Source organism: Rhinoderma darwinii, chromosome 2 (genome assembly GCF_050947455.1).
Source record: "Rhinoderma darwinii isolate aRhiDar2 chromosome 2, aRhiDar2.hap1, whole genome shotgun sequence".
In the NCBI taxonomy this organism is placed as follows: Eukaryota; Metazoa; Chordata; class Amphibia; order Anura; family Rhinodermatidae; genus Rhinoderma; species Rhinoderma darwinii.
Genome location: NC_134688.1, coordinates 56,135,363 through 56,160,225, shown reverse-complemented (window position 1 = coordinate 56,160,225; position 24,863 = coordinate 56,135,363). Strand labels below are relative to the sequence as shown.

Here is a 24,863-nt window from a genome sequence, read left to right as displayed (position 1 = left end):
GTATAAAAAGAACTAAAAAAATATGCCAGAATTGCTGTTTTTTGGTCACCTTGCCTCCCCAAAAAAAAAGGATAACAAGTGATCAAAAAGTGGCATGTACCCCAAAATGGTACCAATAAAAACTACAGCTCGTCCCGCAAAAAAAAACAGCCTTCATACCAGAACGTCTATGAAAAAATAAAATTAGTTAAGGCTCCAATAAGCCAGGAAATAAAAATATGCAGTTGTGCCGGCCCGAGGGGATCGTTTCTTCTGTTTCAAGTGGCGAATTATCAAGGCCCCTAAAATTAGGGAACCAGGAAGGGGAGTGCCCAAACATATTTGCTGGAAGAAAGGGTGCCCGTATTATACCAGGACAACACTTCCCAGCAAAATTCCTCAAACTGCAAAGATCCCGAGTGTGGACCAAAAGGGGAATAAGTAAAGACCATTTATTAGTGCGACACCGGCCTGTGCAGAAAGGATTGTGTCACAGCGTAACACACATCTATGGATCATTTTATTGTTTTTTTTTTTACCCCATTATTATACCACCTGACTATGCCCCTTACATACTCCACCTGGCTTACATGTACACCCACATTATAAACGGAAGCACCAGTAAGACTCAAAACAAAACTACTACAAGCAAAATCCACGCTCCAAAAGCCAAATGGTGCTACCTCCCTTCTGAACCCTACAGTGTGCCCAAACAGCAGTTTACTTCCACATATATGGCAACGCCATACCCGGGAGAACCTTTTTAACAATTTTTGGGGTGTGTATCTACGTCTTATTGAAGAAAAATGATTTCTTTATTTTCACTGCCCAATTCTAATCAAATCTATGAAACACCTGTGGGATCAAAATGCTCACTACACCCCTAGATGAATTCCTCAAGGGGTGTAGTTTCGTGAATCGAGTTACTTTTGGGGAGTTTCCACTGTACTGGTACCTTAGGAGCTTTGCAAAAGTGGCATGGTGTCAAGAAACCAATCCAGCAAAATCTGTACTCCAAAAGACAAATGGCGCTCCTTCTCTTCTGATCCTTGCCGTGTGCCCAAACAGCAGTTTATGACCACAAATGGGGTATTGCCGTACTCCAGAGAAGTTACTTTACAAATGTTGGGGTGCTTTTATTCCTCTATTTGTTGAGAAAATGAAAAATTTTGAGCTAAAACGACGTCTTATTGGAAAAAAAAGGATTTTTTTTTTATCTTCACTTCCCAATTCTAATAAAATCTATGAAACCCCTGTAGGTTCAAAATTCTCACTACACCCCTAGATGGATTCTTCAAGGGGTGTAGTTTCCTAAATAGGGTCACTTTTTTGGTGTTTTCACTGTTTTGGTCCCTTAGGGGCTTTGCAAATGCGACGTGGTCTCCGCAAACCATTCTTGCTAAATTTGAGCTCCAAAAGCCAAATGGCGCTCTTTCCCTTCTAAGCCCTGCTGTGTGTCCAAACAGCCATTTATGACCACATGTGGGGTATTGTTTTACTCGGGAGAAATTGCTTTACAAATGTAGTGGTGCATTTTCTCCTATTAGTCCTTGTGGAAATTAGAAACATTTAGCTAAACCTACATTTTCTTTGAAAGAATGTAGATTTTCATTTTCACGGCCTACTTCCAATAATTTCTGCAAAAAACCTGCGGGGTCAAAATGCTCACTATACCCCTAGATAATTTCCTCAAAGGGTATAGTTTCCAAAATGGGGTGACTTTTGGGGGATTTCCACTGTTTTAGCGCCGCAAGAGCCTTTCAGACCCGACATGGTGCCTAAAATATTTTCTAATAAAAAGGAGGCCCCAAAATCCTCTTGGTGTTCCTTTGTTTCTGAGGCCTGTGCTTCAGTCAGTAAGTGCACTAGGGCCACATGTGGGGTATTTCTAAAAACTGCAGAATCTGGGTAATATATATTGAGTTGCGTTTCTCTGGTAAAACTTTCTGTGTTACAAAAAAAATAGATGAAAAATGAATTTCTGCAAAAAAAAAAAGAAATTTGAAAATTTCACATCTACTTTGCCTTAATTCCTGTGAAACATCTAAAGGGTTAAAAAAAACTTTCTAAATGCTGTTTTGAATACTTTGAGGGGTGAAGTTTTTAAAATGGGGTGACTTATCGAGGGTTTCTAATATATAAGGCCCTAAAATCCACTTCACAACTGAACTGGTCCCTGGAAAAATAGCCTTTTGAAATTTTCTTGAAAATGTGAGAAATTGCTGCTAAAGTTCTAAGCCTTGTGATGTCATAGAAAAATAAAAGGATTTTCAAAAAACAATGCCAATCTAAAGTAAACATATGGGTGATGTTAATTAGCAACAATTTTGTGTGGTATTACTATCTGTCTTACAAGCTGATACATATAAATTTAGAAAAATGCTAATTTTTGCAATTTTTTCGCAAAATTTTGGGATTTTTCACAATTAAATACTTAATGTATCGAGCAAATTTTGCCAGTAACATAAAGTCCAATGTGTCACGAGAAAATAATCTCAGAATCGCTTGGATAGGTAAAAGCATTCTGAAGTTATTACCACATAAAGTGAAACATGTCAGATTTGAAAAAATTGGCTGCGTCCTGAAGGCCTAAACACCCTGTGTCCTTAAGGGGTTAAACTACTTAAAAATTATCTAAAACCAATAAAATAACACTAAGAGCTGGTTCACACCTGCTCTTGACATTCCATTTTTCTGCTTCGTCAGAGGAGCAAGACAGGCGAATAACCGGAAGCGCATTTGCACCACGGACACCACTGGCGGCCGGCGGAACCCGTAGACTTTAATGGCTTCTGTCGAGTTTCCGTCATGTTGTCTGTGGTCTTACTGTAATTCTGAGCAATTATTTCCGGTATTTTTAGCCAGATCTGTGACAGAGGCCCGTAACGAAGCCTCCAATGGAGGTGTGAACCGGCCCTAAGATGTATTTGATTATATAATTAGAGCAACAATTTGTGGTTTAGGGCCTGTCTTCCTATTTTAAGCTAAGAGTGAAAATTAGTTTAGCTATTAGATCAGCTATTTTAAAGTTAGTTCTTTAATTCTTTAGTTCCTAACATTTTTTAGTATGGGCTGGAAATTACCTGAATCTAAAACAACTACCTATCACTTACCTATCCTTTCCCCCAGTGATCCAGCACTGACGCTCTGGGGGCCCACCCGGTGACTGTTTACATGCTGGCAGCATGTGAATTTGCTATCAGGTGTTGTGTATTTGGCATTATGCCAGAAATATGATTAGTCACCTCTAAGCTATCTGATTGGTTGCAGCGGTCACATGCTGCCTGCATGTAAACAATCATTTAATTTTTAATTCAGGTCATTTGCAGCCAGTACTAAAAAAATGTAGGAACCCGAATAACCCCTTTAACCGCTCACTAAGAAAACATGAAAAGTGGGCAGTCGGTGGCACTTTTAAAGTATGGTAAGTATACCCACATGATAGCCCACACACCTTGTTAGCTGGCTATGCAAAACCATCCACTTTTTTTTTTCATTGCATTTGGTGTAGGTCACACACAGAGAGAACAGCTACAAAATATAGTAATATGCGATTTGTAAATGAAACACACATAGTAGTAACTGTAAAGAGCCTGGTTTCGTGCTACACAATTAAACCGAATATCACGTTTTAAGGACCACCTCATTAATCGATCTTTTTTTGGGACTTGGCACTCTGTTGGCCCCAGAACTTCGGTCCATTATGGTTATCCGGTAATTGGTCTGGGTTTCAGTGGTGAAACTGAAGTAGAAAAATCTTAGTATAGCAAGTGGTGGCCAGTAGCAACAGAAGTCTTGTAGTTGTCTAGAATACAGAAAAAACAGTAAAATATTAGCCGGGGTTGGAATGGAGAAGTACAATAGCCAAAACTGTTAAATAGTTTGTGCTCCTTTGTACTCAATGTCAAACAAGCCCAGGTCAGGAAACGGATATGGTCCACAATCCGGACCAGGTACAAGGGGATAAAAATTAAATAGCGTAGTTAAACGAAGCAGGTCAAGCATAAAAATTATGATGAGCAGAAACAACAGAATACCGGCAAGGTACAGGGTAATACTATTATATCTGGCACCAGACAGAGGCCACAGGAAGTTTTAAGTACAGTGCTCTCCTCTGTGATTGGCTGGGCAGCTGTTTGCGCTGCACATGCGCATTCTGACCGCCCCCCTCCCACCTGCTAGAGAGAACAGGGTGGCGGCTGAGACAGGGTCAAATGTGCTGGACTTGTTATAATTCTTTAGTTTTATCATTATTATTATTGTTGTGCTTTATATATATACCAGTCATAATCTATGACACTTAGCAAAATATATCTTCTTATGTATCAGTGTAAAATAAGATTGTAGGCAGCATCAGAGAATCCCCAAAATATAAATTTTATCTAAGACCTTCATCTGAAGCCAGACAGATATAGCTTTTCAATCAATAGAAAAAAAATCCGGCTACATAAATTACCTGATGTTGTTTTTCAGGATTCTGCTAAACAATAAAGCACATATACATTTACTATGTGCCTCCTGGGAATATAAGATTTCACCGCCGGTGACGGAGCTTGTTTTTCTCTGTAATTCAGTCCAGAAAGCTCCATAGTTTACAAGAACATTATAATAATATCTTCATATCTTCTGGTAATAACACAATAAATTATCCACTATCCATCTGTACCATTTCTCTAATTTATTAATGTTGTGGGCAAGAGCTACATATAAATATGTCTGGTACTCGAATAAACTGATGAGAATAATAACTAATCCCCGTAAGAATTATTTACTATTCTCCACTAAAAGACAGCTATAAGGGTAAAATTAACATCAATTACTATATATTTATTGCTGGTCTCCCTGGGCCTATAAGACGATTTGTTAGTTTGTTTAATACTTACGTAGTATAACCAATATCTAATTGTCACCGGTTAAGGACTTATCACGGTTCTCACTGGTTTGTTTGTGGATCCTCTGTATCGTCTGGGAGATGGTGCTTGTAACCCAGGGCAACGTTTGGCACAGCAGGTTTAGAGGCAGTCAGATGAGTAGGCCAGAATTAAAGATAGGTAGCAGACGTCGTTACGGGTATGTATAGCAATAGGTCAAGGCAGGCGGCTGGCATGGATAGTACAAGTTCAGGCAGAGGTCACAATGGGAAATCTAGACAAAGGCAGAAGGCAAGGTAACAGGGAAAACTGGGTACAGGGAAGCTCACAGGGATAACTTGGTTGAACAAGCAAAGATCTGAGGGAGGCGGGTCCTTAAATAGGAAGTCTTAGGATTTTGACACACGCCGGCCCTGTAAGAAGGGAAAAGTCAGCGCGTGCGCCCTCTAGTGGCTGCAGCCACACATAGTGGATGATGGCCGTGGAGGGAGGTGAGAGATGCAGTTACCTGACGACGTCCAGAGCCTGCAGGGTGTCCGGATCAGGTAAGTGGAGCTCAGGACGAGCATGAGGGAATGGAGGGTGCAGGAACCTGAGCAGAGGCCATGGAAGCAGGATTTTTGCTGTAATTCCCTGTACAGCAGTAGCTCGGGAGGGTCTCTGTTTCACAAAAGTAGTTGGACCCCAACTGATTGGACATTGATGGTGTCACTAATCGATTTGCCTTCAGTGTTAATGCTGGGAAACAAGGGCATGTGTAGAACAAGGGCAACCCATGCAGTTGCTATGTGCCCATAAGAGAGAGTGGGCCCATTCCAGGTTGGTCTCGTCCCCTGTTTAAATGGATGGTGAAAACCTGCACAGGGATGTGGTCTTTCCACATTGGCTGCAATGTGAGCAAAGAAGGAAGTGGTAAATGTGGGATGGGGGCACCAGGACCTCCTGTCCCGGATGGTCAGAAGTGTCAGTTTCTGAAAGGGACCCTAATATGTATCTTTGCTATGAGTCCCCCTGTCCTATATGTATGCCACTGCTGAAATTCTTGACTTTAAGGCTGGGTTCACACGACCATGTTACGTCCGTAATGTACGGAACGTATTTCGGCCGGAAGACCAGGACCGAACACACTGCAGGGGGCCGGGCTCCTAGCATCATAGTGATGTACGACGCTAGGAGTCCCTGCCTCTGCGTGGAACTACTGTCCCGTACTGAAAACATGATTACAGTACGGGACAGTTGTCCTGCAGCGAGGCAGGGACTCCTAGCGTCGTACATCACTATGATGCTAGGAGCCCGGCCCCCTGCAGTGTGTTCGGTCCGGGTCTTCCGGCCGAAATACGTTCCGTACATTACGGACGTAACATGGTCGTGTGAACCCAGCCTAAATGTCATAGTTCATGCAGTGAGATGGTGTTTTGTTCTTAGTTTACAGCAGTGGTGGTCAACCAGCTCCATGGGAGGCCTCAAAAGTATCCTTCAACTCCATCAGATGGCCTCATATCTTGCTCAGCCAGGAATAGAACAAGGGATTGGCCTACACACATATACACGCTAGTTTATTAGACACTTTCCTTTTCCAGATTTGAGCTGCCTGTATGGAAAGTAGACGTGTGACCCCAGACTGCAGCCAAAAATCAAGTGAGCAAGTTTTCTGTGGATCAGTTTCAGCATGAATCCACATTAGAATGGGAAAATTGAGCGATGTGAGCGCCTTTGAACAAGGCACGGTCATTGGTGCTAGACTAGCCAAGGCCAGTATTTAAAAAAATTGCCAACCTTGTGGGGTTTTCTTGTGCAACGGTGTCGAGAGTAAACCAAGAATGATGTGCTCACTTTGCTCAGTCTGGGAAGAGTGGCAGTCCTCTGATACTTATGCACTTGGGTGTATGTATATGTGTGTGTAGTTTTTTTCGGACGCTCTTGTCGGGTAAGGGAACTATATAGGTACATTTAAAAAACTTTGACATTATAATTGGGCATTTGGCTTCTTGAACAGAAAAAAGTTGAGGGGATACTGTGAACATCAACATCTCGTCGACGAAAGGGGCCAGTGGAGGATGTCAAGAATTGTTCTGACGAACAGGCGGTGCACAGTCACGCAAATTGCAGCTGAATACAACACCGGTGCTCCAGCTAATGTTTGTAAGGAAAAATCGTCGTTCCTTATCACAAATGGGCAATATCAGCAGACAACCAGTTTTAAGCGCCATTGCTGTCTAGGGTAAACAGAAAGACAAGACTCCAGTGAGCAAAAGAGGGCAACGATTGGATCACTGAGCAGTGGAAAAACATTGCCTCTATAGATGAATACAGATTTCTGATGCACAATGCTGTTGGGATGGTCAGAATTTGGCACAAGCAGAATAAACCGATGAACCCTTCCTGTTAGGTGTCAGGCTGGTGAAGGTGAATTAATGGTGTAGTGAATGTTTTCTTGGCACACCCTGGGTCCTCTGATACCTGTGGATGGGCAGTTGAATGTAGGGCTTACCTAAGCATCGTGGCCGACCAAGTTCATCCCTTCATGGAAGCTGTTTACCCTATGGCAGAAGGACACTTTAGCGGCAACTGCGAGAACCTATCCTCTCCGCATGCGTCAATATTCCTGGGGAACAATTTCAACACCTAGTGGAATCTATACCACAACGAATTGGTGCCGGGGCCCATTACACTTCGGGGGGGGGGGGTGCCACTTGGCTGCCAGGTGCTGTCACTGCATGGCTCCTCCAGGAGTGGAATCCCCAGCCAGAATTTTGCAGATGGGATTCTGCTTTTGGAGGGAGCCCCCTTCGCTATGTAAGAGCAGGGTGGTAGCTCCCTACACTGTAGCTATTTACTAGGCTACAGACTCCCAGGCAGAGTGCTAGAAGCGGCTCTGCTCTGGGACTCCGCCTATAGGCAAGCCCCTGACCGCTGTCCATACATGGAGCCTATACTAGAGCTCTGCTCTGGGACTCCGGCTCTGAGGTTTCCCCTGACATCTCTGTCCACATATGGACAGTGATGTCAGGAGCAGAGCTGGGGTCCCAGGCAGAGCACTAATAGCCCTTATCTTTGGTTCTGGGATTGCCTCTGACATCACTATCCATATATGGACAGTGATGTCAGGGGTTTACCCCAGAGCCGGAGTACAGGAGCAGAGCCTTTACTAACGCTATGGGGTTCCCCTTGACATCAATGTCTATATATGGACAGTGATGCCAGGAGGAGATAAGCTAGAAGCAGCTCTGCCTGGGACTCCATCTCTGGGGAAGCCCTTGATATCACTGTCCATATATGGACAGTGATGTCAGGAGCTGAGCAGGAGTCCCAGGCAGAGTCATAGTAGCGCTCTGCCTGGGACTATGGCTCTGGGGTCGCCATATATGGACAGTGACATCAGGGGCTCCTCCTGAAGCAGAATACCTGGCCAAGGAGTCGGCAATGCTCTGGTTGGGGATTCCACTCCTAAAGGGCGCTAACTACAGGGAGGGGGGCTGTGTCGCACTACCCGGGAGGCAGGCTGTGTGGCACTACCAGGGAGGGGGGCTGTGTGGCACTACCATGGAGGGTGGCTGTGTGGCACTACTTGGGAGGGGGGCTGTGTGGTACTACCAGGGAGGGGGGCTGTGTGGCACTACCAGGGAGGGGGGCTGTGTGGCCCCTACTTTGGAGGGGGCTGTGTGGCACTACCTGGGAGGGGGGCTGTGCGACACTACCAAGGAAGGGGGCTGTGTAGCACTCCCTGGGAGGAGGTGCTGTGTGGCACTCTCTGGGAGGAATGGCTGTGTGGCACTCGGGGAGGAGGGGCTGTGTGGCACTCCCAGGGAGGAGAGGCTATGTGCCACTCCCAGGGAGGGGGGCTGTGTGGCCCACTAAGTCTGTGTCACCCAAGGGCCCACATAAACCTGGAGCCGGCCCTGGCTGCGAGCGAGGGCACCCGTATTATACCAGGGCAATACTTTTCCAGCAAAATTTCCCAAGCTACAAAGAAGGAAAAGTCCCCAAAAGGTGCAGAGTGTTACAAAAGGGGGATAAGAAAGAATACCGTTTATCAGTGCGACACTGGCCTGCGCATAATGGATTGCTTCACAGCATACCACACATCTATGGATAATTTTTTTATTTACCCCATTATTATACCCTTTTATTATGCCCTGAAGAACTCCGCACAGATTACATATGCCCCCCACGTTATAAAATAAAATACCAGTAAAACTCCAAACAGAACTACTACCAAACAAAATCCACGCTCCAAATGGCGATCCCCCTTCTAAGCCCTACAGTGTGCCCAAGCAGCAGTTTACGTCCACATGTAAGGCATTGCCATACCCGCTTAACAATTTATGGGATAAGATTCTCCAGTAGCACAAGCTGGGCACAACATATTGTGCGGTGAAATGACATATCAGTGGACAAATTTTCACTTTGCATCATCCACTGCGTATTCATTTATGAAAAACACCTGTGGGGTCTAAATGCTCACTACACCCCTTGATAAATGCCTTTAGAGGTGTAGTTTCTAAAATAGGGTCACTTTTTTTTTTTTTTCGGTACATCAGGGGTTTTGCAAAAGAGAAATGGCGTCCGCATACTATTACTGCAAAATCTATGCTCGAAAAGTCAAATACCACTGAACCCTCCAATATATGTAAATAGCAGTTTATAACCACATATGGGGTGTTACCATACTGAGGAGACATTGTTTTACAAATGTTGGGGTGCTTTTTCTTCTTTATTCCTTGTGAAAATGAAAAATGTTGATCTAAATCTACATCTTATTGGAAAATAATTAAATTGTTCATTTTTTTACGGCTTAATTCAAATTAATTCAGCAAAAAACCTTTGGGGTCAAAATTCTCACCATACCCCTAGATGATTTCCCAATGGGTGTAGATTCCCAAATTGAGTAATTTTTGGGGTGTTTTCACTGTACTAGTACTACAGGGACTCAGCAAATGTGACATGGCGCCCAGAAACCATTCCAAAAGCCGAATGACACTCCTACACTTCTGAGCCTTGCCGTGTGTCCAAACAGCAGTGACCGCATATGGAGTATTGCCGCTCTCGGGAGAAATTGCTTTACAAATGTTGGGGTGCTTTTTCTCCTTTAGTTCTTGTGGAAATTTTAAAAAAAATTGTCAAACCTACATTTTATTGGAAAAAAATGTAGATTTTCATTTTCACAGCCTACTTCCAATAATTTCTGCAAAAAAAACTGTGTGGTCAAAATGCTCACTATACCCCTAGATAATTTCCTTGAGGGGTGTAGTTTCCCAAATGGGATCACCTGTGGGGAGGGTTTCCAGTATTTTGGCCCCTCAGGGCTTTGCAAATGCGACATAGCCTCCGCAAACCATTCCAGTTAAATTTGAGCTCCAAAAGTCCTTCCCTTCTGTGCCCTGTCATGTGTCCAAACAGACGTTTTTGACCACATATAGGGTACTGCTGTACTCGGGAGAATTTTTTTATTTTTTTTACAAATGTTGGGGTGCTTTTTCTCCTTTAGTCCTTGTTGAAATGAAAAAAATCTCCATTTTATTGGGAAAATTTTTTTTTTCCATTTTCACAGCCCAATTCTAATAAAATCTTTCAAACACCTTGGGGTCAAAATGCGCATTACACCCCTAGATGAATTCCTTGTGGGGTGTTGTTTCCAAAATGGGGTATTTTTGGGGGCGTTTGCTTTGTTTTGGTACCACAAGACCTCTTCAAACATGACATGGTGCCTGAAATATAATCTAATGAAAAAAAGGCCCCAAAATCAACTTGGTACTCCTTTGCTTCTAAGGCCTGTGCTTCAGTCCATTACCACACTAGGGCCAAATGTGGTATATTTATAAAACCTGCATAATCTGAGTAATACATTTTTAGTTGTATTTCTCTGTGTTACAGAAAAAAATGAAATTTGTAAATTTCACCTCCACTTTGCTTTAATTCCTCTGAAATTAATAAAAATATTCCCGTGAAAAAAAATATGGGCCCCTCAAAGCCACTTCAGAACTGAACTGGTCGCTGAAAAAGTAGCCTTTTGAGATTTTCTTGAAAATGCAAGAAATTGTGCTAAATTTATAAGTCTTGTGATGTACTAGAAAAATAAAAGGATGTTCAAGAAACAATGCCAATTTAAGCGAGACATATGGGAAATGTTAATTAGCAACTATTTTGTGTGGTATTACTATATGTCTTACAAGCAGATGCATTTAAAGTTATAAAAATGCAAATGTTTGCAATTTTTCGCTACATTTTGGTGTTTTTCACAATTAAATACTGAATGTAACAACCAAATTTTACCACTAACATAAAGTCCAACGTGTCACGAGAAAACTGTCTCAGAATTGCTTGGATAAGTTGGCTAGAATTTATTTCTGAAATGATAGAAAACACGTCCATATGTCTTCATCAAGTATTCTGACTTCTGTACTGGATATTAAGTTTAATGTCAGTGACTATTTTTTTGTCACCATTGATATCATCTGTTTTTCTATTCTTTGCCCTTTGGCTGCAGGGTTTACCAGCAACCGCAAATCTTCAGTCTGTTGAGGATTTGGTTAAATTGCCTGGAAGAATTGAGTGTGAAGGCCCTAATCGCCATCTATATGATTTTACTGGAAACCTACGCTTGGACAGTAACAGGTTTGTTATGGACATAGGTAATCAATAAGATTTCTCTAGACTTCTCTAAGGTAGGTCGTATGGTTAGAATGAAGAAGGCTAAAGGGATTCAAAGACCCTCTTACTCATGCAAGGTATTTACAGCTATTTACATGATCACTTCTAGAAAAAGTGGGGGGAGTTCAGATGAAGTTGGCGGAGTCAATGCGGCCTGCCGTACTTAATATAATTTACGCTAGAAACTGGCTGAAATCTACGCCTGGCTTGGATAGATTTCATTCAGTGGCAAATGGACTGCTGAAGATGTGATAAATCTATTACGACTGGAGTATGAAACAGCAGTCTTTATAAATCGTCCTTTATGTTTTAATTCTTCACAAGAAGGCCTGGCGCTCCAATTCATGCCAAAAGTGTTGGATGGGGTTGAGGTCAGGGCTCTCAAACCAGGGGTAGACATAGACAACAGAGAAGTCCTATGCAAGAACAGTATATATGGCCTTGCTCTTTAATGGCTTATGGTAGAGCACCCCTTTATACCTGTCTCTTTCACAATCCTCCAGTAATTGTTAGCTGTAAAATTAATGTAATCTATTAGACATTAGGATGCTAAAAGCTTTTATGGTGGCAGTGGACCCTTTACCTACTGGGCCCTTATGCTGCTCTTATGCTGAGGCACAGGTTGCACAAAAGATCTGTCCGCCTCTGCGTCAAACCACGTCTTTATGGATCCTGCTTTGTGCACAGAGGCACAGGTATGCTAAAACAGGAAAGGACCTTCCCCAAACTATTGCCACAAATTTGGAAGCATACAATTGTGTAAAATGTCTTTTGTATACTGTAACATTAACATTACCTTTCACTGGAAATAAACCTGAAAAACAGCCCCAGACCATTATTTCTTCTCCACCAATTTTTACAGTAGGCACTATACACTCCTGTAGGGAACGTTCTCCTGTCGTCCGCCAAAACCCAGTTTCATCCATCAGACTGCGAGATAGTAAAACGTGATTAATCAATCCAGAGAACAAATTTCCACTGCTACAGGGGAAATGTGCTTTACAGTGGCGGCGACCACTCTCGCCGACACTTGCCATTGTGTTGTGCATGGTGATCTTAGGCAGTACAGCGGCTCGACCATGAAAACTCATTTCATGAAGCTCCTGGCCGCCTCCACTTCACAATACATGTACAGTTGCCTGTTGCTGATCTATCAGATTAGCAATATCACAAATTGACCTGTGACACAGGTAGCATTCTATGACACTAAAGTCACTGAGCTCTTCATTACAACTCATACTACTAGCAATGTTTGTCTATGGAGATCGCATTACTGTGTGCTTGATTTTTCACACAAGTTTGTAATGGATGTGGCTGAAACATCTGAACCGCAATATATCAGTCCATCACTTACTACTGCCGTCTTTCGTTCTTTTGATAACTTCTTTCACCGGGTATGTGCAGAGAGTTAATATGTGAATATTTTGTGTATTTAGAAGACTTCTGTTATCTTCTCAGCTGCCCACTGCTCTAAAGACTCTTGCTAGTTCTGCTGTCTCTTTTATAAGTACTATGCTTGTTTGCCCTCGGTTGATCTGCTGTTAAAATCAGGTTAAGTTGCTATCAGCGCATGTATAATTTATTTCCACAATTTCCTTTCTCCGTATTGAATTTGGTTGAGGTTGGAAGAGTCTTTGACATCGTATGGAACTATTCTCTCTATATGTAACAGAATTTCTGTCTTTTATTATATTGATATAAAATGCTAATACTTCCTATATTCTTCTTGTTTTAGCCCGGTTGCTGTTGGACCTGATCAGATATTATTAAGAGGAGCCCAGATCAGGAACACTCAGTGGGTCCTGGGGATTGTTGTGTTCACAGGACATGACACCAAACTTATGCAGGTAATTCCGTTTATAGAAGACTTTCCTGTTCCCTAGTTGTAGTCCGTGATTTTCAGAAAATATAGCGCACGTGGTGCTTCTAATGGAAGACTTCTTAAAGTGTATTTCACCGATGGCATAACTAGAGACCTATGCGACAACTTTAGACCCCCCAGCAGCATACCATCAGTCAGTGCCCAGCTGGCATACTATATTATTACAGTACCCTCCCTACTTCTTAGGGGCCCCCCACATCATACAGTCAGCCAATGACCAGCTGGCATACATTATTACAGTACTCCCCACACCTAAGATCCCCCCAGCATACAGTCTGCATATATTACTTTACCCCCCAGGTGCCCGCAGGTGCAGCAGCAGTCAGCCAGCGGGTCCAACAGCAAGCATTAATTTATACAAAACAGCCGATTCGTTCGCATGCACGGCGCTCTGCCCTGGACTCTAGCACTGTGCATGATGCTAGAGGTGAGTGCTTACCGGCTTGATGAAGAATATATAGCTATGCCGTGCGCCGACAGATCCCTACCGTGCCAGGTACCCCTCCCAGCTGAAGCTACCCCTGCCGGATGTGTGGACAACGACAATGTTTATGCCCCTGTATTTTACAGTTTAAAGGTGTCCTCTGGTTTATATATTATCCTTAGAATAGAATATAGAATAGGCCACCAGTGTCTTATCGGTGGAATCCTACCACCGGGAGCTACGCTAATCAGCACAGTGAAGCGAACACCGTGCCCCTTCATTATTCACACAGGCACAGGGGCTTGTCCGTAGGGATGGCTGTGATTGGTACCGCAGCGGTTTATCTCCACTCTGCTGACAGACATGTGAATTAACAGCGCGATCAATGTAAATATCATCTTAGCTCCCATAAGGCATTTCTGTCTAGTAACAGGAATCCAGCAGAATTTTGCCTTAAGGTGTGTTCACATCAGCGTCAGGCTTCCGTTCATGGGTTCCGTTAGACCTTTCCGTCAGAGGAACAGATGAACAGAAAGCCAAACGGAAACCATTGCTTCAAAATGCATTACCATTGATTGCAGTTGGTTTCTGTTTGTTTCCGTTCCTTAAAGTTTACATTTTTTTCACGGAAACAATAGCGTAGGCAACTATGCTATTGTTTCTGCTAAAAAAACGGAAACATTACGGAACGGAAACCAACGCAAACCAAGTGCAACGGAAGCATTACCATTGAAATTAATGGTAATGCAATCGGAAGCTATGGTTTCAGTTTGGCTTTCCGCTCATCGGTTCTTCCAACAGAAAGGTCGAAACCCATTAACGGAAGCCTGACGCTGATGTGAACTGGCTCTTAGACATGAATGGAGTTGAAAGATTGTATAAGGCCAGGATCATACGCCCGTAATACAGTTGCATTTTAGGGTCTATATTATGAACTGAATACCAAGTCTCCCACAAGGTGAACTTTGATCACCATAAAAGCCCAAATCCGTAAAGTATTTGACAAGTTTTCCAGCATTTTGTTTCAAATGTTGTAGATTGTTGTGAAAAATAGAATTTTCTTACGACATATTCAGTTTGCTCATTGCAAATGGATAATATTGTAATTTCCTATGAATTTTATACCTGAAGACTTTCAGATTTATATTAAGGAATCCTTTACCTTTTATCCTATGATACCACTTTTGATATTGATGACTTGTTTTTGCTTTAGTGATTTTATGTTTTGTAAGATTTTCACATTGACAAGTAAAGTAATTTGATAACCTCAGAAGTTTCCTGTGATTGTGGCTAGACCGTCTGTCTACTTTCTGAAAACCTTGGTGCCATACGCGCCAATACTAGCTGATACCATCCTCATTCATGTGCCAACTGTTTTGTATAGTTCATAAGCCTTTCTCACGGTTCCCTCAAAATGTAACAGCAGTAAATGGTCATAGGGCATTTTGTAACATAATGTACTGAACGCGTCTACCTTCATTAGCTTGCGCTTAAATCCATCGGCCAGCCTTGTGTTCTTCAAATGTGCACCCAAGACAAACATTCCCCTGAAACTTGAACATGAATTGCGATGAGCTGCAATACCAGACGCAACCATGGACAAGAGTGGCGCTGCTTCTGGTAAAAAAGAAAACAAGGTAGTTTTCTCTTATACAGGAAACCCCATAAGGGGCCAGAAATAGAGTAGTTGTTATACTGCTGTATCACCTATGCAGGCATACCTGCCTTGTACTCATCTAAGAGATGTAATGGCAGGAAGGAGGTGAAGGGAACAAGTGAGCCCTAATCTACCCACCGCCCTGTCCCTGCCTACTTGCAATGACCCGCCCTAGGCGACGGGGTACAACTTGGCGGCGGTCTCTACGCTGTCTAAGTGCAAGGGAGTACAAACAGGGAACACACAAGGGAAGGGGCAGTAGCCCACAGAACGCCGCGAGGAAACGGAGCAGTGAATGAGTCAGTCAGGATCAGGATGTAGTGGAGTATACCAACGAGAGCACGGAGCAGGAAGCAAGCCAGGGGCAAAGTGAAGCAGGATAAGCGGAACTGAAGCAAGGCAGAAGCACGGCAGAAGCAGGCTAGAGCAAGGCAGCAGTGGGGCCAGGAATCCAAGAAGAATAACAAGCACTGAGGAAGAGAACACGGCAGGTATAAATGGACAGGGGGCGGAGCTAACTCCGACTGACCAGGCCGCGATAGGCTCTCCCACTCCTGAGCCTGCCATCCTGGTTGGTGGGAGCCGGTGTCAGTCTAAGAGGTCTGGCCTCAGGTGTCGACTGATTAATCCCGGGAGTATACACAGACGTAGTACCTGGCAGATCCTTTACAAGAGATACCTGAACTGCCAAAACCCAAAAGTGCACATAAAGCAGTATATCGTTTTTATGGCATTAAGCAGTTTATAGCATATTTATCAATTGGATATTCATTTTCCTTATTTTCTATGTAGAATTCTACCAAGGCACCACTGAAGAGGTCTAATGTAGAGAAAGTCACCAACATCCAGATCTTAGTCCTGTTCTGCATCCTCCTGGTCATGGCGCTGGTTAGCTCTGTTGGGGCCTTATTATGGAACAGGAAATATGAGAACAATAACTGGTATTTGGGTGACATTGGTAAGTTCCTAATATATGTAATGTATAATACTTAAAATAGGAGACTTATTAAAGTGAATGTCTGCCTTTGAACTCTATGAACACCCCTCTTAAATATTGAATTCAGGTATTTTCGTCTGTCACAGGGCCCATGGGAGATGGTGGTGGACACTATGTCAACAAGGGTGTCCAAGGGGGCCCCATGTGTTCACGTTTTACCCCTATACAGGGATCTGTACAGGGATGGGGAACCCCAGGTTGCTACCCCCAGAGTAGTCCCCCTTGGCAACAGTCACCGTTAACAGGCATAGTACAAAATCAGCAAACAGAATGCGAGGTCAGGTATAGAAAAAGTCAGGGCAGGCAGCAGACGGCACTCACGAGTTGGTTGAGCCAAAGGTCATGGCAGATGGCAGAGATTCGTCAGGGGTAACAAGCAAGAGGTCACGGCAGGCAAGGATAGTCAATGGTACGGGCAGAGATCAATCATAAGAAATTCCAACTATTCTAACACAGGGTATATTTATCAAGCTAGGAAGGAACCTAATTGCTCAGGCAAGGATAGGAAAGGGAAGTACCTTTTTATACTCTGGAAAGCTGTGTGGAAATTTGGCACGCATGGGCCCATTAAAGGTAGGAGGGTCGGCTCACACTAGGAAGTGCAGGGGGTGAGCGCGTCCAGCTCGGAGAGATGTAGGACACGGTAGCGGCCAGGTGCCAGAGAACGCCGTGGAGAGGTAAGTATACTGCAGGAAGCCAGAGCGGCGGCCGATACACGGCCACATCCATTGCAAACAGGTACATAAAATAAAAATAAAGCACACAGCCATGCAATCTGCATAGACAAACATTGGTAATAGTATGGGTCGTACTGAAGAGCTCAGTGCCACACACCTTTATCTAAAATCTTTCTGGTTCCTTTTTTCCTGCAGGGAAATAATATGAAAACACATCTTTTGTGAATTCATGCGGACACCTATGATTATTCCCAAGGGCAGCCGGCCAGATCTACAACTAGTCTTTCTCTTACCAAGATATCTCATCTACACAGCATCCTGCACTTATACCAACCTGCACAATAAGCCCATTGAGAATCCTTAAATTATCTCCCCACAATGGGAAACCCTTGATTTCCCATTGGACAATGTCTGGTCACAGGCAATGTCATTGTCCTCTATGAATAATTATAGCACTATCACTAGATGCAGCCTGCATGCTTTATGGGATATTATAGTGATAATCTTCCCCGAACATGGATTACAACCTCTGTGCTTCTCCCTGATAGCTTGATATTGATATTTTTTTTTTGTATTAATAGGGAAAGGTGTCTTGGACTAATTCATTGTGGGACACATCTGACAAAGCCCATAGAGTAGTCATGCTCAGGGAATGAATGAGGATAAAAAAAAAAGGCTATCCCGCAAATTACTGTATAAATGATAAATATAAAAATAAAAAATAAATATGCATGTAATCCACTAATAATTTACATCACTACATTATTTTTACAGGTCTACTTATTTCTATATTAATATCCACATCAAATCCTGCACCAGAGAGCTTACTATATAATTTTCGTTTATTAAGCACAAACACAACCTACATAAACTAGGCCCATTTACATGAGAAAACAGGTAACTTTTGGCTAGGAAGAAAATCATCATAAACGGCACCATGTGAATAAGTCCTCAGTCTGGATTATTACCTGTTGTTACAAGTTACTCACAGACTAGGTTCAGACAATGCAGTTTAAAAGTTATGTGCACCATCATAACCAAGTTTCCATTATTGTCCTAATACATTTAAAATGAAAACACTTTGCAAAAAATTTCTACCGTTTGTTGACTACAGCTTCCATGCAGTCCTATGCATCTTCGTGGTAACAGGCTACAAACAAACCCTGTGTAGTCTGATCCTGACGATCAGTCACACACCCTGCATCTGCCCCCTACTCTTTGCCAACCATCTTTTTACCAAGAAGTAGAGGACATATAGACAAGAGTATGATGTTAGAGTCAGACTACACAAGGTTTGTTTGTAGTCTGTTACCATGGAGATGCATGGTACTACATATGAGCTGTAGACACAAAACAATAGGAAATGTGTAATCAAAACTATTTACAAATTTGTTTTATTTTTTTAAATGTGTTGATGCAGTAATAATAATTAAAAAAAATGGCTGTGAAGGTAGACATATAATTTGCGTCCCTTTTCTGATGCTCTTTTTTTTTAACGAGAACTCGGAGTGGTTCCAAAAAGAGAAGCATAAGTCTTTCCTTTCTATTTTATATTTGCAAAAAACACTTGAATTAAAGGAACACTTCAGGAGAAACGGGTTCATTGTGTTGTGCTTAGCGCGGGGTATAAACTAGAGTCGGTGTGCTTTCTATCTTTGGTGTTTTTTAAATCTCTGCATCTTGTACTGCCCCCCTCAGGTCCTACATTATGTATAACCCAGTGTGTGAGTTTATCTCAAAATGCTCTTTTAAGTTGTGCTAGACCACCAACGTCCTGTTATAAAATAATTCTATTTAGCTCATATTCATTTAAACATGTAATATAGTGTTTTGTATATATCACCCTGCAACTTCCACCACATTGTTTGGTCTCTCAGGCTTCCTTCTTTGATGTTTAGTTATAGAATAACACCATCTGTCTGACATTTACATTTTTAATTGTTCTGACAAACAACTCGTGTAAGTAGTAATCGCTCAACACAATGGATGTAACCATGTCTTAAAGAAGACTGGTCACCACTCCTGACACGTCTATTATAGTAAATATTTGTGTCCCATGAAATAACAATTCTCCAGCATCTTTTTTTAGAACTCTGCGTTGTGGCATTCCTCTGTTAATCCTCCTAGAAATCTATGAATAATTTGACAACTGGGTGTTACAATTCCCTTTGTCAAAGGGGTGTGTCCCTACACAGTCAGCACTTATTGGACAGTTCACACGGCTTATTTTCGTTTTGAAAAACGGCCGCATAAAAAAACAGCCTGCGAAAAAGAAATACAGGTCACTTCTTGGGACTTTTTTGGAGCCGTTTTTCATAGACTCTATTGAAAACTGCTCCAAAAACGGCCGTAAAAAACGCCTAGAAAAACGCAGCGAAAAACGCGAGTGCCTTAAAAAACTTATGAAAATCAGGAGCTGTTTTCCCTTGAAAACAGCTCCGTATTTTCAGACGTTTTGTAGTTTGCGTGTGAACATACCCTTATGCTTCGTTCATATCTGTGTTAGGGCTCCATTCTGACGTTCCGTCAGAGGTTTTAGTCAGAACGGAGTCCTGACTGAAACAAACAGAAACCATAGGTTTCCTTTTGCATCACAATTGATTTCAATGGTGATGGATCCGGTGCAAATGGTTTCAGTTTGTCTCCATTGTGCAAGGGTTCCGTCGTTTTGACAAAGTGAATACCGTAGTCACAACTGAGACAAACGGAAACCATTTGCACCGGATCTGTCACTATTGACATCAATGGTGATGAAACGGGAACCTATGTTTTCCGTTTGTTTCAGTCAGGGCTCCGCTTCGACAGAAAGCTCCAATGTAACGTCAGAATGGAGCCCTGGCGCAGATGTGAACTAAGTCTAAAATGCTGAACGGGGGAGCAGGGGACCCCTATTCTCCTGATAAGTGAAAGTTCCGGAAGTGGAACCCACCATCTATAAGACATTTCTGATAGATGTGAATACCCCTTTGAGTGGTGTTGCACCTTTGGAGTTGCACAATCTGACGATGTGGCCCTCAAACCAAAAAAGTTTGCGCACCCGTCTTAGATCATGACTTTATATCACATAGACAAACCCGATAAGCAACTCCTCCACTGAGCCCATTTTTCTCCACAGAGGCCATATCTAGTAATTTTGGATACAATCTTCTCACATTCATCATTTTGTATAACAACCTCATCCCCATCAGTCTCCTGGTGACCCTGGAAGTGGTGAAGTTCACTCAGGCTCTTTTCATCAATTGGGTGAGTGGTACGTAAAAGTTTATGTGAAACACGATGGTAGACTATTCAAAGAGGGCAAATCATCTCTGTAAACTTTAAACTCATATTTTTGCCAAGAGGACTGGTGCCTGCTTACAGTGCTGTGCCCACTGGACCTGTTTACATACTATAAGAGTCCAGTACTCGGGGCAGCGTCAGCAAGCATCAGTCTCTGTCCTGCTAGTCATGGCTCCTCCAAATGCATAGCTATAGGGGGAAAAGAAGTAGAGGCATTTGCACCTGTGACTGAGTGCCTGAGGGGGCCCAAAGGCCTCTCTGCCACATAAGAAGACACCTGTAGTATAAATGGAACATTGTAGGGGGAGGCTCTGTTGCAGATTTTGCTTCGGGCCCAGGAGCTTTAAGTTATGTTTCTTGGCTTCTGGTAACTGCTTATAGTCCGGAGCTGTTGGAGGAGGTAGTAGGGCGATCGGTAGGGCCACAGCACAGCCCACATGTGCTTATTTGCATATGAGATGCTTTGTCACCACTGATCTTCGGGGTAGGACCACTCAAATTGTGTATATACTTTGAAGACACCTAAAAATGCTTAATTTTATAGTATCTTAGTAAAAAGGATTTAGGCATAAAAGATTGTTTCATGCATCTCCTGGTGTAATATTATTTTTTAAATGGTCAAATCAGACAATTATCCCTGCCTAATTTTTCAACTTTATCGACTACTGTTTGTGATAGTCGACAATAGAGGGCAGCGGTGAGCTATGAACTGTAGTAGGCAGTATATATGGGTTCACATAATTGAAAACACCAGTTGATATTTTTTATCCAATTTATCTAACACTGGGATTGTGGGATTAGATGAGAGCAAATTATCATAAGCAATGGGAGAAAATGTCATAGATGTCAGAGGTAATCCCAGCATGAAATATTAATGACGACTTCCTCTGTTCCAGGATAGAGATATGTATTATGCAGAGACAGACACCCCCGCAATGGCCAGAACATCCAACCTGAATGAAGAGCTGGGACAGGTGGGAAAATTAATTTGACAACTTGTTCTAGGTGTTTTGTTTTTTTTGTCTGTCATGTATTGTCGTCTGTCTATTGTATGTTATTATGAGCTCTTATATCCCCAAAACCAGGCTGGTGAAATGCGTTTAAAGAGATTCTCCAGTTTGATAAAAAAAATAAAAAATAAAGTTTATTCATTGTATAATGAAAAGTTATGCTTTGTGCATTCAGAGCTGCAGTTTGTTACAGTGTTGTAGTCTAGACAACCCCTTGCAGCAGCAGCATGAATGGTTCTTCTGACTCCGGATTAAGCTCTTACATAGGCCTCATGCACATAGCCAGTACTACTGTGCTACTGTACCTCCAAGCTGGCTTCTCTGGGGCCCTACTATACCTCTGTATGCCTACAATTTCATACAATGTCATACAGCGGTTTATTATGTAGGCTGTGTATGGTGGTATTATGTAGGCTGTGTATGGTGATATTATGTAGGCTGTGTATGGTGGTATTATGTAGGCTGTGTATGGTGGTATTATGTAGGCTGTGTATGGTGATATTATGTAGGCTGTGTATGGTGGTATTATGTAGGCTGTGTATGGTGATATTATGTAGGCTGTGTATTGCAGTATTATGTAGGCTGTGTATGGTGGTATTATGTAGGCTGTGTATGGTGATATTATGTAGGCTGTGTATGGAGGTATTATGTAGGCTGTGTATGGTGATATTATGTAGGCTGTGTATTGCAGTATTATGTAGGCTGTGTATGGTGATATTATGTAGGCTGTGTATTGCAGTATTATGTAGGCTGTGTATGGTGATATTATGTAGGCTGTGTATTGCAGTATTATGTAGGCTGTGTATGGTGATATTATGTAGGCTGTGTATTGCAGTATTATGTAGGCTGTGTATGGTGGTATTATGTAGGCTGTGTATGGTGATATTATGTAGGCTGTGTATGGAGGTATTATGTAGGCTGTGTATGGTGATATTATGTAGGCTGTGTATGGCGGTATTATGTAGGCTGTGTATGGTGATATTATGTAGGCTGTGTATTGCAGTATTATGTAGGCTGTGTATGGTGATATTATGTAGGCTGTGTATTGCAGTATTATGTAGGCTGTGTATGGTGATATTATGTAGGCTGTGTATTGCAGTATTATGTAGGCTGTGTATGGTGGTATTATGTAGGCTGTGTATGGTGGTATTATGTAGGCTGTGTATGGTGATATTATGTAGGCTGTGTATGGTGGTATTATGTAGGCTGTGTATGGTGATATTATGTAGGCTGTGTATTGCAGTATTATGTAGGCTGTGTATGGTGATATTATGTAGGCTGTGTATTGCAGTATTATGTAGGCTGTGTATGGTGATATTATGTAGGCTGTGTATTGCAGTATTATGTAGGCTGTGTATGGTGATATTATGTAGGCTGTGTATTGCAGTATTATGTAGGCTGTGTATGGTGGTATTATGTAGGCTGTGTATGGTGGTATTATGTAGGCTGTGTATGGTGATATTATGTAGGCTGTGTATGGTGGTATTATGTAGGCTGTGTATGGTGATATTATGTAGGCTGTGTATTGCAGTATTATGTAGGCTGTGTATGGTGATATTATGTAGGCTGTGTATTGCAGTATTATGTAGGCTGTGTATGGTGGTATTATGTAGGCTGTGTATGGTGATATTATGTAGGCTGTGTATGGTGGTATTATGTAGGCTGTGTATGGTGATATTATGTAGGCTGTGTATGGTGGTATTATGTAGGCTGTGTATGGTGATATTATGTAGGCTGTGTATTGCAGTATTATGTAGGCTGTGTATGGTGATATTATGTAGGCTGTGTATTGCAGTATTATGTAGGCTGTGTATGGTGGTATTATGTAGGCTGTGTATGGTGATATTATGTAGGCTGTGTATGGTGGTATTATGTAGGCTGTGTATGGTGATATTATGTAGGCTGTGTATGGTGGTATTATGTAGGCTGTGTATGGTGGTATTATGTAGGCTGTGTATGGTGATATTATGTAGGCTGTGTATGGTGGTATTATGTAGGCTGTGTATGGTGATATTATGTAGGCTGTGTATTGCAGTATTATGTAGGCTGTGTATGGTGATATTATGTAGGCTGTGTATTGCAGTATTATGTAGGCTGTGTATGGTGATATTATGTAGGCTGTGTATTGCAGTATTATGTAGGCTGTGTATTGCAGTATTATGTAGGCTGTGTATGGCGGTATTATGTAGGCTGTGTATGGTGATATTATGTAGGCTGTGTATTGCAGTATTATGTAGGCTGTGTATGGTGATATTATTGTAAACCTAGAAACGGAGTCCGACACACCAAGGTTATGAAAATATAACAAATTTTATTAAACACATAACAAAGAAGAACATTAAAAGTCAAAGATGATAGCCACAGTATGAGAAGGATGGCAGACAGTAATATATACGATGTTAAAGTTGAATGCATTAAATAACAAAGTGACAACAGGAAAAGATGGCAATTCCCACTTCATGCATGATTGAATGGATGAATAAATAAATATAAATGCATGTAGTAATAGTGCACAGAATCCTGCATCTGGTATAATAGATAAAGACCACACCAACCGGTGTATATTAGTCACAGCCAGATGCAGGAGTGGAAGTGCAACAGCAATCCACTCACATACATGCAGATATCAATAGATATATGCATGAAAAATAACAGCACAAGCAATCAATTGAGAGCTCAAAGAATGAAGTAGGACGTCTTACCCATGTCACACACAGCACTGTCTGGCATCAACCCCGACGCGCGTTTCGGCCCTCGAGCCTTCGTCTGGGGGTGGTGTCAGAAAGTGAAGAGACATCTTTTTAAACAGTCAGGAGCAAATCAAAACATCAGGGGGCAGCTGAAGCTGCTGAGAATCACTATACAATGTGTAGTAATCCATCAGTCGGGTGTGTCAGCCGTCCGGACCGGAAACGAGGCGAGAGTCACGTGTCCCGCAGCCCAGTCCGGCCAGGGACACAGGCAGCCGAACGGGAGTTCCGGCATGTCATCATCCCAAGCACGGACCCAGACCCCGGGAGACGGGAGCCACGCCCCCGTACTGCTCCGGCCGAGGCAGCCAAGACCCGGACTGACAGACCGCGCGTGCGCAGTAAACAGAAGATGGAACACCGTGGATTATGAGAAAAAGAGAGAAACGTATGTATATATTGAATTACACTCATGTGTATATTGCACAAAATCCAAAATAAATGTTTAAATGATTTTAAATTATGTATAGCGTTTTGAAATAATGAAATGAAGGAATAAAAGAATGATATAAAGATGATAATGAAATAGGTGTATATATTAGATTAGTCACAATTAATCCTTGTTTAGCTGTCCCTACTACTTTCCCTACAACAATTACATAATACATACGAAATGAGTTACATGCATGCACATGTGTCCATGTCAAAACAAGGGGTATACATATATTTGCAGATCAAACATAGAA

The 24,863-nt window shown here is 42.3% G+C and overlaps 1 protein-coding gene across 2 annotated transcripts in view; it reads left to right on the top strand.

The window, feature by feature from the left end:
- The window catches only part of ATP8A2 (ATPase phospholipid transporting 8A2), an 861,270-nt gene that overhangs the window by 202,055 nt on the left and 634,352 nt on the right, over positions 1–24,863 (top strand). For both annotated transcript variants that reach the window (XM_075851660.1, XM_075851661.1), the window contains 5 exons: positions 11,338–11,465; positions 13,237–13,348; positions 16,257–16,422; positions 20,254–20,381; positions 21,314–21,391. In XM_075851660.1, coding sequence (XP_075707775.1) covers positions 11,338–11,465; positions 13,237–13,348; positions 16,257–16,422; positions 20,254–20,381; positions 21,314–21,391 — 612 coding nt within the window. The remainder of the gene's footprint in view (positions 1–11,337; positions 11,466–13,236; positions 13,349–16,256; positions 16,423–20,253; positions 20,382–21,313; positions 21,392–24,863) is intronic.